Source organism: Manis pentadactyla, chromosome 14 (assembly GCF_030020395.1).
Source record: "Manis pentadactyla isolate mManPen7 chromosome 14, mManPen7.hap1, whole genome shotgun sequence".
Classification (NCBI taxonomy): Eukaryota; Metazoa; Chordata; class Mammalia; order Pholidota; family Manidae; genus Manis; species Manis pentadactyla.
In genome coordinates this window covers 53587656-53603689 of record NC_080032.1, presented here as the reverse complement: position 1 = coordinate 53603689, position 16034 = coordinate 53587656, and the positions used below count along the sequence as shown (strand labels likewise).

The 16034-nt window shown below is 39.2% G+C and overlaps 1 protein-coding gene across 5 annotated transcripts in view; it reads right to left on the bottom strand.

Annotated features, from left to right (window-relative positions):
* LOC118917226 (collagen alpha-6(VI) chain) overlaps positions 1-16034 on the bottom strand; it is a 173088-nt gene that overhangs the window by 97884 nt on the left and 59170 nt on the right. For all 5 annotated transcript variants that reach the window (XR_008993763.1, XR_005026735.2, XM_057491870.1 and 2 more), the window contains exons 9-13: positions 10726-11069; positions 10564-10642; positions 6472-6626; positions 4243-4335; positions 645-698 (exon numbers count right to left, since the gene is read on the bottom strand). Coding sequence is in view for 3 of the 5 variants with exons in the window: in XM_057491870.1 (XP_057347853.1) it covers positions 645-698; positions 4243-4335; positions 6472-6626; positions 10564-10642; positions 10726-11069 (725 nt within the window). In the remaining 2 variants the exon portion in view is untranslated. The remainder of the gene's footprint in view (positions 1-644; positions 699-4242; positions 4336-6471; positions 6627-10563; positions 10643-10725; positions 11070-16034) is intronic.

The following is a 16034-nucleotide window of genomic DNA, read 5'->3' as shown; positions in this document are numbered from 1 at the left end:
CCTGTAGTATAGTCCTTGTGTATAAGAACTGAAACACGGTTGTCTCCTTTGCTATTCCATTAGTCTGGAATTTATCTGATATAGGAACCATACTTTTTATTTTATTTATTTATTTATTTTATTTCTAGGGCCTGGCCCTGTGCATGGCACATGGTAAGATGCCTTCATATATATCTGTAAGGTATTTGATAAGTAATATGGTAAATGGTAAGATGCTTACTATATAATTGTTAAATGAATGGATGCATGGATGGAAGGAAAGGAGAATGGATGGAAAGGTGGGTGGGTGGATGGATTAATGCGAGAGAGAGTGAAGTCCTTGGTAAGCAATGTGGTACACTGGTTTACCAGTGCAAAATGGACCAGGAAGGGAGAAATGGCAGTGATTTTACTTCATGGGGAAGAAGAAAACATTTGCAGTGAGTTCACTGTCTGATGCTGGTGAGTAGCAAAGGGGAGACAGTAGGCTAATAAACCACTAATGACCTTCAGAAGCAAAGCCCAAAGAGGGTGAGGAAAGACCTCCAGTTTCACTCATGAGTCCTTGGAATCTGATTTTTCTTGCCTTCCTCTAAATTGACACAAATGAGTTCATATTGTAGATATGTTCTTTGAAATAAACAGCTGAAGAAACCTTGACTTACAGCAATGCCCTCCTCTCCCGGGTAACCTTCACTGCCTTTAAAACCAGGGGGTCCCTGGAAACAAGGAAAGGAAGAATACATTAGCATTCCATAGACCCAAAACCAGAGGTAATCAAACAAAATACCTCAACTAGTTACAGTTTTTTATGCAGAATAGTAAGATTTTGAAAAAAATAGTCCTCCCTCTATAACTGAGGCTGCATTTATACACATAAAAATTAATGGAATTTGAGACAAGTGCCTAGATAATTCCAGGGTATGTACATGTGTGAATCATAATGTTGTCTATAGCACTTCCTGGGGTTAAACATATCACTGGAGTTTTGTTTCCAGACAAGTGTTCAAAGGAGCAAAACTATATTTGTCCAAGCAGACTAAAATTATCCTCTTTTCATTAAAAAATATTTTTTATGATTTGTGCACATACCATACCATACACATTTCTTTTCATTGTTTCTGAGCCCTGTTTAAAACCAAATTCTGCCATTCTCTTTGCAAGTAGTTGAAGCATTCAGGAAATAAGAACATGAAAACTTTATTCAGAGACAAAGCTATGCTGATTGGGAGTGATAGTGCTGTTTATAAATTATTCAGAAATCAAACACAGGTAAACAAGCAGTGTTGAAGTTAGTATTAAACATATCCATAATATGTTTTTATATATTTGAACATATCCTAAAGCCCCATATCATATTTTTACATAAGGGCACATGAGGTTCTTTTGGTTAGGAATACGGGTGTGTCTCATCTTGCTGGGCTTCCCTTGATGGCACTTAGTAGATACTCTGCTTTTTACAAACTGAAGGCTGCAGCAAGCTGGCATCACACTAGTCTATCAAGGCCATTTTCCCAACAACACTTGCTCACAGATGTCCCTGTGTCACATTTTGGTAATTCTTGCAGTATTTCAAACATTTTCATTGTTATATTTCTTATGGTGTCTGTGATCAGTGATCTTTTACATTACTATTGTAATTGTTTGGGGGTGTCACAGACTACACTTACATGAGACAGCGAATAATCAACGTGTGTGTTTTGACTTCTTTACCAACTGGGCATTCCTTGGTCTCTGTCCTTCTCCTCAGACCCCCTATGCCCTGAGAGAACAGCAGTATTGACGTTGGGCCAGTCAATAACCCTGGCGGCCTCTGAGTGCTCCAGTGAGAGGAAGAGTGGCACATGTCTTGTCTTGCTCAAGCTCAGTGAGGAAGGCATATTGAAAGCCAAAATAAGCTAAAAGCTAGGTCTCTTGCATCAAACAGTTAGCCAAGCTGTGAATGCACAGGAAAAGCTCCTGAAGGAAATTAAACAATCAAATGAATGCCCCATGAAAAAATGAACTCATGAAATAATAAAGCAAAACAGCCTATTGCTGATATGAAGAGAGTTTAGTGGTCTAGATAGATGATCTAACAAGCCACAACACTTATGTAAGCCAAAGCCTAATCCAGAGCAAGCCCCTAACTCTCCTTAGTTCTATGAAGGCTGAGGGAGGAGAGGAAGCTGCAGAAGAGAAATTTGAAGTTGGTGGTTGGTTCATGAGGTTTAAGGAAAGAAGCTGTGTCCATAACAGAAAAGTGCAGGTGAAGCAGCAGGTGCTGATGGAGAAGCTGCAGCAAGTTACCAGAAGATTGAGCCCAGGTAACACATGAAGGTGGCTACAGTAAACAACAGATTTTCACTGCAGATGAAATAGCCTTCCGTTGGAAGAAGATGTTATCTAGGACTTTCATAGCTAAAGAGGAGAAGTCAATACATGGCTTCAAAGCTTCAAAGGACAGGCTGGCTCTCTTATTAGGGAGCAATGCAGGCAGGGGCTTTAAGTTGAAGCCAATGTTCATTTACAGTTCCAAAAATCCTAGGACCCTTAAGAGTTATGCTAAATCTACTCTGCCTGTGCTCTATAAATGAAACAACAGCCTCAATGACAGCACATGTGTTTACGCCATGGTTTACTGAATATTTTAAGCCCCACTGTTGAGACTTAATGCTCAGAAAAAAAGATTCCTTTCAAAATATTACTCCTTTCTGACAATACACCTGGCCGCCCAAGAGCTCTGATGGATATGCACAATGAAATGAGTGTTGTTTTCATGCCTGCTAACACAACATCCAGTCTGCAGCTCATGGATCAGGGAGTCATTTTGACTTTCAAGTCTCATTATTGAAGAAATACATTTTGTAAGGCTATAGCTGCCATAGACCGTGATTCCACTGATGGATCTGGGCAAAGTAAACTGAAAACCTTCTGAAAAGATTGACAATTCTAGATGCCATTAAGAACATTTCTGATTCACGGGAAAAGGTCAAAATATCAACATTAACAGAACTTTGGAACCCCTCAGGGATGACTTTGAGGGGTTCAAGACTTCAGTGGAGGGAGGAACTGCAGATGCGGTGGAAACAGCAAGGGAATTGGACTTCGAAGTGCAGCCTGAAGATGGGGACTGAATGGCTGCATCTGATAAAACTTGAATTGATGAGAAGTTGCTTCTTATGGATGAACAAAGAAAGTGGTTTCTTAGGATGGAATCTACTCCTGGTGAAGATGCTGTGAAGATTGTTGAAATGGTAAGAAGGATTTAGAATATTACATAAATTTCATCGATGAAGCAGCAGCAGGGTTTGAGAGGATTGACTCCAATTTTGAAAGAAGTGCAGCTGTGGTTAAAATTATATTAAATAGCGATGTATGCTACAGAGAAATTGTTCGGGAAAGGAAGAGTCAACTGATGTGGCAAACTTCATTGTCGTCTTATTTTAAGAAATTGCCACAGCTACTGCAGCCCTTAGCAACTGCTGCCTGATCAGTCAGCAGCACCTACACTGAGGCAAAAACCTCCACCAGCAAAACATCACAACTCGCTAAGAGCTCACATGATGGCTAGCAGTTCTAGCACAAGGTCATCATCAATTAAGGTACATATATATTTTAAACATAATGCTATTGCACACTTAATAGACTACAGTATAGTGTAAACATAACTTTTACATGCACCATGAAACCAAAGATTCATTTGACTTACTTTACTGCAATATTCACTTAATTGTGGTGGTCTGGAACTGAATCCACAATATCTCTGAGGTTAGTGTGTATATGAATCTTCTCTCAGTTAGTGTTTTTATTGGCCTGTTTTTGCATATACATCTGTGACAACATTTTGGTCTGGTTAAAGCTGAATGAGACATCTTAACATCTTGATTTTCAACAGACTTCACAAAATACTCCCTACTTGCCTGAAAGGACTATACAGTCATTAAAAATGGAAATAGAAATGACTGACTAGTATTCAGGAGGTTTCCCGTTATCCAACATGAGGATAATGTTGATCTTTGCACATCATCATCACTGCTCGAACACCGCATAATGAAGGATCTTGGCAGTCATTTCTCCCGAGACTTGTATAAAAGGTTTTTTAAAGACTACAATTTAGAATGCCAAGGAAGAGTCATGACTATCTAATTTGACCTATATAAGAGGAGTACAATAAGTGGCGGCCTCAGAGGTTCTACCTAGAAGTTAAAATCAACCCTATGCTCATGGCTGAAAGACATACAACATTCAAGTGAAGTGAGCCAGAAGTCTGAACCGAGTTACCTTCTTCCCTGGCGCTCCAGGCTCTCCCATTGTGCCATCTCCTCCAATGCACTTGCAGAATAAACAGCAGCATGTCCTTTCGGCAACATTGACCTTGGGGGAGGGTAGTAGGAAACATGTTATGTTACATGTAGTGGGCCTACTTCACAAATCACACATACAAGCTCAGTGGTGTGTTTCTAGACTCCTACAGTTTCAGAAGTCTGTTCACTAAGAAAGTGAATATGCTCTGGAGAGGATGCACATGGGATGTTCTTTAGCTTCCATGGTTCCTTCTGTAACCTGCATTCTCCACTGCATTTTTGAGGAATTCAAAATCAACTCAAGACACTTTTGTGTTTTCAAAATTGTATCCATTTAGCCATGGCCAATTCACTGCATACTAATTTATTAGTGTGATTTCCTATTCCTACCTCACCCCAGCATTGACCATGGAGGTGTTGACTTCTCTACATAATTCTGTCCTAATAGTGTGCTTAGTAAAGTGAATGCATGCTGTGCTCTCTTTGTCCTGTCCTGTGAAATCTTTGTGTGCTGAAGGATTTGGGCAGCGCCCAGTGCCACGGTGCTTGGGACCAAGGGTAAACACTTTCAGAAAAGTTTATATGTAACAGGATTTCAAAAATACCAACTACATGTTCAACATTGTGGAAGCACTCACCATACTGGGAGGAGGCATGAGGAGAATATTTCTCTTTATACTCCCGCCCAGAAAAACATCGTATGTTAAAAAATGTAGCAACTTTCATTCTGGACCTAGTTAATCATCCCTTGAATAATTAACATATTTCATTGCATTTTTATAGTTAACCTACAAGATTTTTTTTGGGAAAATTCTGTTTGCAATAAATGCTATGCTTTGGGGGATCTAGTAATCACAATGTTGCTCATGTGATTGTATATTAATGATTCCATAAAAAAAATTTTTTTTAATGCTATACTTTGCCTTACTGGGGTATAATGTTCCTTTTCTAACATTAGAATGCTATCCTGTTTTTTCTGAAAATCTCAGAAAAATTAATAAAATTTGAAACACGTGAAAGCAAATAATAATGAAATGGATTCTGTGATTTCATATTAGGTAATATCAATTTTCTTTGGATCACCAAAATCCTATGGCATCAAATTTTTTATTATTAACATCAAAATTGATCTATTTCTAAAATTAAGTTTTTCTTTAATAGTGTTACATTTAGGTGGTATCTAAAAAACCAACAGGCTTTTATTTTGAAGAATAACTTCTTCCATCTATGAATCACAAATACAGATTTCAAGGAGTAGTAGATGGGAAAAAATACATTTTGTAAAATAGACACTGTCTTTTCTTTCCATATGCTATAAATAATTACTTTTGCATAACTACCACACTAAACAAACTGTGCTTAAACATCTATTTATGTACCAGTTCTACAGGTGGTGAATAGCAGGAGCTAGCACTTTATTGGAAGGTATCCTGACATGCTGATTATACATCTTATAAATTATAAGAACAAATTACAAATTATTAGCCATTTATCAACATGAAAGTAATGCTACATAACTTGATACACGTCACCACTCTACTTTGAAGTGAAGTGCTTCTGAGAACAATAAGATTGAGATGCACCACATTACAGGTGCTAGGTACTACAACTAGATCATAAAGCAAAACTCTCAGTTAGTCAAGACAACCTTTAAAAATGTTTTGATCATCCAAGGTGCAGCACAGGAAGTCCCTCATCACCCATTTTTCCTCCCCCATTGGAGTAGATTGCTCTTTCTCTGGTTAAACTCTAAATGTAATTGGCTTTCATTAACATGCCATGTTGCAGGGAAAATACAGATCTTAAACACTCAAATTATACTCAGTGTGATGAGAGTGACACTTAGGATCTGCAAGGGATGTAAAAATTGATTAGCTGAGTGAGCACAGTTCACCCTCATCTCTCAGACTCTCTGTGGCACTTAACATTTATTGACTATAATTTAGACAGGACTGTAGGTGCTATCGAGTTTCTTCTCCCTTCTTTTTTATTTTTTGCCAAGCATATAAATTAAACATGCTTTGATGTCTCCCTACTATATTACATTTCTTTCAAAATGCTCTCTTGTTTAGCCTGTTTACCAATTCAGAAAAGACCTTCTTCATTCCCAGATGAACAAAATTAGTTCAAATTCATAAGCATAAAACTAAACTTATATATAAACAAGCAGAAAATTATATTGACCAGCCCTTTCTGAATAACTTACTAGTTGCCTTGCCAGTCGGCTCCCAAGATCCCTCATTCCAATAGTGAGCTGGGTCCTGTATGCGAATCCTTTCCCAAATTCAATGTAGAGAAGATCAGCCAGGTCGCCCGAGTCGCTGGCTCCATCCAGAGCAACCGTTATAAGGGCATTCAGGCCTGTCCAACACAGTTTACAGTTCTACAGGTGAGATGGGTTTGGTTAATCTTCATGTATATGTATTTAAATTGTTATTCTAGGAAAACAGTTGGAAGAGGATCACTCATTTTATTGTCCACTTCTCCCAATCATACAATGTGAACTGAAAAGTGACAAGGTCATAACCAGAGACCAAAAGGAATCAACATTTTTCAAAATGGACTAAATCAGAGACAGGGAAAATTACAACAGAACTTCCAGTTCTCTGATGATTTGAAGTGAGACAGTCAGTTAAAAGGGGTCTGCATAGCATGTACAGAGGTATTCACATATCAAGAAAGTAAGCGTTCCATGTTCTAAATTTTTGACATTCAAAGGTGGGATCCTTGGAGAAGCATCAGCTAGGAGCTTATCAGAAATGCAGAATTTCAGGCCCTATTCAGACCTATGGAATCAGAATCTGTATTTTAATAAAACCCCTGTGTGATTTGTATGCCTATAAATTTGAGAAGCTCTAAATGACCTCGTAAAGAAATGATATTCCACTGAAGTGGAATAAAGGAGGAACTCCAAAGAGCAGGGTGGCCCACTCGCCACGGTTTGCCTCAACTTTCCTGGTCTTAGTCTCCAGTGAAGAAGGAATTACAGATAGCAAAAGATAGAGACTTCTTGTCAGATAATTAGAAACAAATGACATGATTATCCAGAGCTGTGGCTCATAGGCTTTGAGATTTTGTAGACCAGAATATTTCAAAGAAAACTTTTAGGAACTAACAGAGGGTTGACTTATTTTGCAAAATAAGAACATTAAATGATGATAGTAATAAACCTGGTAATTGTTAGGGTGGAGATAACCGTGATCTCAGTTATTAATAATTGCTATCTGCCTAGAAGTTAGCTAAGTGATTTGCATGTATTGTCCACTTTGTAAGATACAAATACAACTCTAGAAGTTGTATGATTATAGCTCTATTTCACAGACAAGCAAACTGAGGCTTAGAAATATTAAATGACTGGCTTAAGTGGTATTTTTAGGTTTTTACCCAGAAAGCCTGATTCCAAAGCCTACACTCAAAGGAAATTTAATAACAAAATGTACAAAGGACATAATCAGAGTAAGGGGAAGTCCTAAAATTGAATAAATTCAGCTTTATGGAAATCTGACTCCACAGGCATTAAGTTTTCTCACTTTATTGTGGATGAGTGAACAATTCTTGGAAAGGACTCAGAAACCAACAGACTAGAATAAAGAAATGTTCAAGGACTTGGCTGAGAGTTAAGAATGTCTTCTATATATGTGATTTTGAATGAGAGTAGGAAGAGAATAAAGAATAAAGTCCCAGGGACATAATGGGGAAAGGGAGAATTCTAGGAGAGGAAGACATAGTGGCTGGATGAAGTGGAATAAAGGAAGAAACAGCAAAGAATAGGGCGACTTGTCGTGGTCTGCGAGGACTTTCTTAGTTTTAGTGCTGACCATCTCTGGCTTGTCTGATGCAAACAGGGACAGTTAGTCACTCTTCCAAGAATGAGAATAATGGGGAGAAAGTGAATGGTGGTGCAGGCTGGGATAGGTTATGAAGAATGCGGGCTTCATCAGCTAGTGGTTAATGATCAAGAGAAGGCATGCGAATTGGTCTATTTATAAGAGGGAAAAATCTCACATCTGATTTTTCTTATAAGTTCCAGGAAATGTAAAAATTTAAGAGTTATGAGAACCATGGGATTGTTGATTTGCAAGAAATGTGCATATAATTGTTATTTGTAACTTTTTCTCAGGATGGAGGATTCCAGTCCTGCTCCTTTCAGATTCATCCAATAAATGAGTCATACGATCTTACTACAGCATCTCCAATTCCTAAGAATGAATTAAGGAAGAAAAGATTTCAAAAACTGGGAGAATAAAGGATCACTGAGTGGATTCTAGAGTATTAGAGTTTTAAAAATTAAGAAACAAATCCAAACCCCAATCCACATGGATCAGTCTTAAAGTGGCACCTGCTGCTGAGGATCCTTTTCTCTTGGCCTGCTTTTGTCCTGTAGAGACTGAACAGTTCACATGTATAAATACCTGGCCTCAGACTAGGGAAGTCCTCCTTGGTCAAAAGATCATAGGGATCAACTGAATAGATCCAGCATCAACTATAATAACATGTTTAAATACAAAAAGCCAGAGCTGGAGGTCCTCCTTGTCCATATTGAGAGCCATCCGACACTTTTCAGAGAACATAATGGCCATTGCCCCTTTATCTCTCCTATTCAAAGATTCTAAATTTCTGAGAATATTCAAAATCTAGCTTCTGAAGTTGAAACTCATTTACTAGTTTTTTCCATGGGAGTTGGAAAAAAGTAGATGGGCCTTAAAAATCCGGTGTTCCAAAAGAAATGTCCTGGGGAAACTCTGATGCTTTCTGCAAAAGACATTTTTCCTCACAAAAGAAAAGCTGCACTTAAAAAAACCCCACCAACCCAAACTAAGCACTCTAGGATCTTTTACTCAGTCTTCATTAATATCTCTACTAGACATCATGAAAAAAGACTGAGACTTGATAGGATAGAGACTAGTTTTAGTAAATAAGGGCAAAATAAATATCCTTACTCTCTAGCTGCAAATTCAGTGAACGTTGCAATTTGTTTAAGACTGAGGAGACAGAACTAAAGAGAGAAGACAAAATCCACTCAACCTCTAAGAGCAAACTTGAGAGGCAGAGGTCTTGGGTTTGATTCCCTAGAAGCAGAGCCCAGATTGGGATCTGGATGCACACAGTTTATTGAGGAATCACTCTCAGGTGAGAGCGAGGGGGGCAGTCTGGGCAAGGGAAGGGGTTGAGCCAAGATGGTGTTTCAGCTGGAGTCTAGCTTCAGCCTGATCCCACAGGGAACTCTGGAACATAAATCACACCCCAGAACTGGTGCCATTTTGAGGCAAAGGTCCAACTCTTTGTGCCCTACCTGCTGCCCAGGGGTTTGGTAGGAAGTAGCATCCCAGGTAAGTGGCTCCCATTGGCCAAGGGCAATTCCTTAGAGAAAGAGGAACCTGCAAGTTGTTAGCAGCCAATACTCACAGCAGCTGGAGGAAGGGGGAACCTGTCTAGAAAACAGGGTCTGGGTGACACCAATTGTCTTCACTGAATTTGCAGCTAGAGAGTAAGGATATTTATTTTGCCCTTATTTACTAAAGCTAATCTCTATTCTATCAAGTCTTGGTCTTTTTCCATGATGACTAGTAGAGATATTAATGAAGACTGAGAAAAAGATCTAGAGTGCTTATAAATAGACCCATTAGCATATAGGAAAGTATTTCTATTCTTAGTCAAACCAGAACATATGGATGCATTTTCTTTTCACTAATGCATATTTCAGTAAGAACTGGCAAAAGTCAGACCAGACACTGCTGGTTAAAGCCAAAAGCCTGGTGCCAGAGCTTTAAAAACTCAAACATCGTGGGTGATCCATCTGAATCTGAAAGAAGAAGGACTGATCGTAAAGCCCCAAAGCATGAGTGAACTTGTCCAACTATGCTTGCAACTCTGGAAATGTTTGAGTGTTAGAAGAAAATAATTCAATTCTCCCATTTCTTGGTCAAGGAGAAATACCTGGTTCACTTCCGCTGACACTAAAGAAAATAGCAATATTAGATAATGTGGGCCAAGGGAGACAGGACATTCTCAAGGAAAGCTCTGTAAGAAGAAATACAGCAATGCAAGAGAAAGGATAGGACATTGTATTCGGTGCTGTACCATCTACACAGGCATAGGGGAATAAGCAGATGCCAAAATGTTCTGAGTGCACATGTGCTCTTCTGCCCAGTGCACACAGAGTGGGGTCGGGGGGGTGGGGGCTGGTGGGCCCGGCGCTGCGTGAGTGCTTGGAGACTCAGGAGCTGTATTGAGTTCTGAGATTAAAAAGCTAATAAACAGTTCTTCCCCACACCGCCCTCTTCCCAGTGCTCAGTACCTTCTTTCCTAAGTTCACCAGATTTTTGTTCAAGCTTTTCAATATCATCATCCAATCCATCGGAAAATAAGAGAACCACCTAGGGAAGTACCCAAAAAGAGAAAGGAATGAAAAGGAGGTCATTGTAATCATAGACCAACAAACACAATGAAACAAAGTTACCTTTCCTCGAGCAGCTGATTTATTCTGAAATGCATCCCACAGAGAGCTCAAGAGGTCTGCGTTGAGAAGAGATGGTCCTTTAACCGTCACATCCTTCAAGCTGTGCAGTATGTTTTCACTGTAGATCTCAAACTTGGGGGAGTATTTTTCTATGGCATTAGTCACTTGAAAAGCCACACTAACATGAGTCTCTGTGCCCACCTCACAGCTTACCCCATTGAGGGAGCTGATGGCATGTAAGATGTCTTGAAGGTAGGTTTCTATCCAAGACTGACCTTCGAGCAAAGTCTGCCCATTCTCATGAGTTGAGATGTCAAATCCCACTACAACATCCACAAAACAATCTAGGGTTCAAGGGAAAAGTATATATTATTACATCAACAAATATCTTTACTTGACTTGGATGCTATATTGGAAGCAAAGGACTTGGAGTTCTTATTTCTATTCCAGTTTTAAAGTTGGAAAATAAAGAAAAGCATGAGTGAATAATGGAAGAAGCTCAGAATTTCTCTTTCATAACCTATAAAAGTAGAAGTATATAGTATTATTTTTTGACTGGGATAAAATCTAGATGATTCCTTAACAATTAAAGTTCTGAATGATTTTATTGTAGCCACCAAAAAAGCCATGCAGAGTCATTTAAATACATGAAACATTGTGGAAATGTTAATAATCTAAAATAAAAATTCATATTATGCTGCTTATCAATTGAGGTCATTCAACAATATTATATGAGTCAAATGATAAGGAACATATAAGAGCATTTGAATAGAGAAAGTTATTTAGAAAAAATAAATCACAAAGGACTTGTCTAAAGGAAAGATTTTGTTGATTCATCCTTCCAAAAACAACCTCTGATTCCTCTTTTTATCTTATAACATTACAGAAAAAAAAAAAAAAGACTCCGAGAGACCCCTGAGCTCTCCACACAGGGAAGGACCTGGGCACCAGTCACCCACACGGCACACGTCCAGACGGCACTGCCTTCAGAGCTCAGCCATTCAGGAAGCCACACCCATTGTCGTTTGGGGGTTCAGGAAATACTGAGCGAGGTATTGCATTTAAAGTGCTTTGTTCTTATTTTTATTAACTCCAGGGGCATGTAAGGATTGGAGAAAACTAGAAGGGGTTTGATAGTTTAAGCTGAGCATCCGGAGGAGTAGATAATTGGTGAAAGATAAAGTATGACATATGCACTCCTCTTTTAAGACCTAGGTTAGCTGAAGACTTTCACCTTTCCAGGAAATTCAATACATGTAGCTTGCTTGGTAAAATAAAAGGGGTGAAAAATTCGTTTTTAGTTTGCCTTGTTTAGATAGCAGATTTTCAGATATTTGTTGTGTGGACAAATGCCACCTATTCTACCTCTAGACATATTGGTCAGTTGGGACATTTTAGGTCTTTGAAACTAAAATGTCAGTTTCAATTCTTAATACAAGGGCCAATAACTTGATTCATTTTTATGAGAAAAGAGTTGGGTGAGGGAAAATAAAAGCCTTATTAGACAATCATTTTTCACCATGATATTCAAGGTAATTCAATATGTTATCAAAAAATTTGAAAGTGGATTTCTAATTTTACTGTATGTACTTTATTGGAAAATATCTTCTTCAATACTCAGAATTACGTACTTTCTTTTTTTTGATTTCATCTTACTGATGAAGAGAAAGAAAGTAGTCAGAATGAATCATCAGAAAATATCCTTCCCCAAATTCCTCTTGAATCTATATCCTTTTATTTCTATCTTGAGATTGAAAGTTTCACTCTTGGATGAATCTTGCTTTAACTCTGAACAGAAAACCATTCGGTAACTAAAATATATTACTGCCTTCAAGGGAAAGAGTCTCCGGTGAAAACACAGACATTGGCTGAAATGCCAAAATGCCACTGAGTGGCCTGGGAGCTATCCCCCTTTTACAGGAGGTTTTTGAGTATTTTAATTTGTCCACATTAAAGTACAAACTCTAGTAAACAGGTTCTTTGTGTTTATTCAATAAAAATGAGCAAAAGATTTCATAATAATGTAATCAAAGGAATGGGCTTTGGGGGACAAATGTAGAGCTGGCAGCATGGCTGGCCATACGACCCAGTGGGCTCTTGCGCGATGGCCTTGCACACTCAGCAGAGACTCTGCTTTCGAATGAGGAGCCCTTCAGAGTTAACGAGTGGCAGGGGTAGTTTCAGAAGTGAGCTTAGGAGAAGGTTCAAATGGGCTTCTGGAGAAATAATGAAGGACTAAATCAGGATAGCAGGAGTGGGAATTGAAAAGGGGAGAGAAATGCAAGGGAGGGTAGGAAGGTGACCTGGCTAAAGAAGGAGATAAAGAGAAGTAACAGAAGTGTGTGAGTGTTTGACTAGTGCTCACCAGCAGCAGGGAGCAAGCCTGGGGTGGGAGGTCTTTGCTCAGGAAGGCACAAAGGTAGTTTTAGTAATGTACAAATCACCGCTGTTACTACTAAATAACTTTTGGCAAACCTCTGAACCTCTCTGGGCATTAATTTTCTTGTCTAAAAAAATAAGGAAGTTATATATTTCAACATAAAAATAAAAAAGAACAGAAAAGGGTAGATTGGACCAGACAGTTACAGTCTCATTCATCCTTGCCAGACCCAAAAGCTGGTTTTAATCATCTGACTTGTAAAGAATGTCCTTAAAGTGGAGTTGATGATGGCAGATTCTTAGTATAAGAAATGTTATCAAGAGGGTAGGATTTGTTAGTGTGATTAGATCACAGATTCTTGAGAAAATGCTTTAAAGGGGAAAGTTGGGCTCTTGGAAGTTATTAGTTGGGAAAGGAAATAAGTTTGCTTGGGGCTTTTGAAAGAAGGGAACACATGTGAAAAAAGAGAAAAAATGATCTAAAAAGTTAAGTACTCTGGTTAGCCAGAGACAGGTAAGATTCCTCAAGGGAGGAACAACCTAAGACAGGCACAGTTGCAGGGGGGCCAACAGGTGAGAAATTGGGGATCAACAGAGGTGAGGCTTAGAACCCCACCCCCCCCGTTCTGAGAGAAATCTTCTGCATACGTGGATGTTTTACTGCCCTTGTCTAGCTTGGATTAACACATAGTCTACAGGCACACACCTGAGCATCTACATTTGCTCTCTTACAACACTAAACTATGTTTTCTACCTTTATCTTGTATCTACCTACCACTTCAGCATTTTATTAAAAATAATAATAATAAAGAGAGAAATGTGGTATCCACATATAAATCAAGTATAAAAGTCAAATGAATATTCATATTTGAACTGACTGTTTATAGTTCATAATGCCTGAGCAAAACCGAAAGTTTCTGTGATGACTGCCCTTGTACTGTTCACCATGTAACTTATTCACTATGTAAGAATTTGTTCTCCATGTAAGAACTTGTTCGTTATGCTTCAGAAGATGGGAGACTGACGAAAATTAGGCTTGGGGTGGATTAATGATTGTGTATTGAGCATTGACTCCCCTATACAGAATTTCATTGTTGTTAACAACCATTTGATCAATAAATATGAGAGATGCCCTCATACACATAAAAAAAAAAAAAAAGAAAAAAGAAAAACAAACTATAGAAGTAGTAGAGGGAAGAAAACATGAGATGATTAATTAAGTGTCAACAGGGTTATTCTATTTAATATTTTCTCATGACTCTATTTCTAGAAAACTTTCCATCACTAGTTTCACTAGCATTGTAAACAAGGGGGGCATTCTCAGTGGAAATGGGGTGGTCAATGTTTGACTAACTAACAGCAGGTTTCGGTACTTTATGCTAAGATCGCCATTTGGCCCCTGAGTGTTTTATTCTTCAGGAGCACTGTCCTGAAAAGCTTTTGGGAAGTTTATGTTTTCATCTTTTCCGTGCTGCTTAGCAAAGGTTAGCTTAGTCTTTGGCAACAATGCAAGTAAAAACAAAGCCATTAGTATAATGGAAAATAACAAAATCAAGGTGGGTAATAGAGAGAGTCAGCTGTGAAGGCCCCTACTTTGTGGAGGTCTTCCTCCAGCCTGAGCTTTGCTACACAGCTTGAGTAGCATGGCTCCCAGCAATTGTCTTCTCATTAAATCCCAAACTTACTGGCTGCGTCTCAGTTCCTTGACAAGCCAGACTGCTTCCAGATTTGATCCTTTACTAATGCTGCCTGGAATATTCCCTTCCACTTTCTTTGACACTATCCCATACACCCTTTAAGTATCCTGTAACTGACCTTCAGGGACTCCTTTCCTGACTAAGCTAGACCCTTCAGCACCACTCTTTTGCAGCACTACAGTTGTAATTTTGAAATAAATGTATGTGTATAATTTTTAAAAAATAAATAAATAAAAAATAAAAATAAAAATAAAAAAACAAAAAGTTAGGTACTGTAAGAGACATAGTTTATATACCTCCAGAGTCACTTGCCCCACCTCCCCGCACACACCCAGGACGTGGACATCTGCCTGGCGGAAGGCCTCAGCTGCGGCCCCTGCCTGGTGCCCCGATGCTCTGGCACGGCCTTGGCCCTCCTCAGTGCAGGAGGGCTGCAAGGACTCTGGGGCTGACGGCTGCCCCACAGTTGCTCACAGGAGCTCTGCTCTCCCCACCACCTCCAGCCCCACATGCACACGTTGTGGGTCCTGCTTCTGGTTTTCCCAGGGGACCGATGACAACAGCACAGTAGGGTGGATGAGTCGACTCTTTAGGGGGTAAACTCCCCAGCAAGAGGCAGTAGTAGGAAGGAATCAGCGTATAGATGCTCTCCTTTATTCCCTGTGACAGACTGGCCGGTGCAGTGATGCTACATGGCCTCCTTGCCAATATTCTGCATGATCAATATCCCAGTTACCCTTCTCAAGAAGCTGTAGCTAGTTTGGTAACATGCCATCTTGTATGTACTTTCTCTCCTTTCCTAAATTACTTCCCTTCCACTCAACTCTTGTTTTCCCAGGACTGTACTCCCACTGAAGTATTAATACATGAAGTATTATCATCACATAAACTTTGTTTTAAGCTCTGTTTTCTAGAGAAGCCAGTTAAGACAGGAATGTAAAGACATCCCTGTCTAGAAAAGTTGGAAATGAGCATCTATTTTTTCCTTATATTTCACACATTCCTTGAATCAAATCCTGAGGGTGTTTCTTACTTCATTGTGATCAGACTGGCCTTTTGCTTGAACCCCTTTTGATCTACCCATCCACGATGATGCAAAACACGGGATTCTTTTGCTACCTGATGTTAAGCTGCTTTTCCCGATTCTTTTGCTACCTGATGGCTTCATGCCCAAACAGGCAGGGCTTCCATGTTCCGAAAACTGCCTGAAGTCTCCTCCAGGTGCTCAGAATA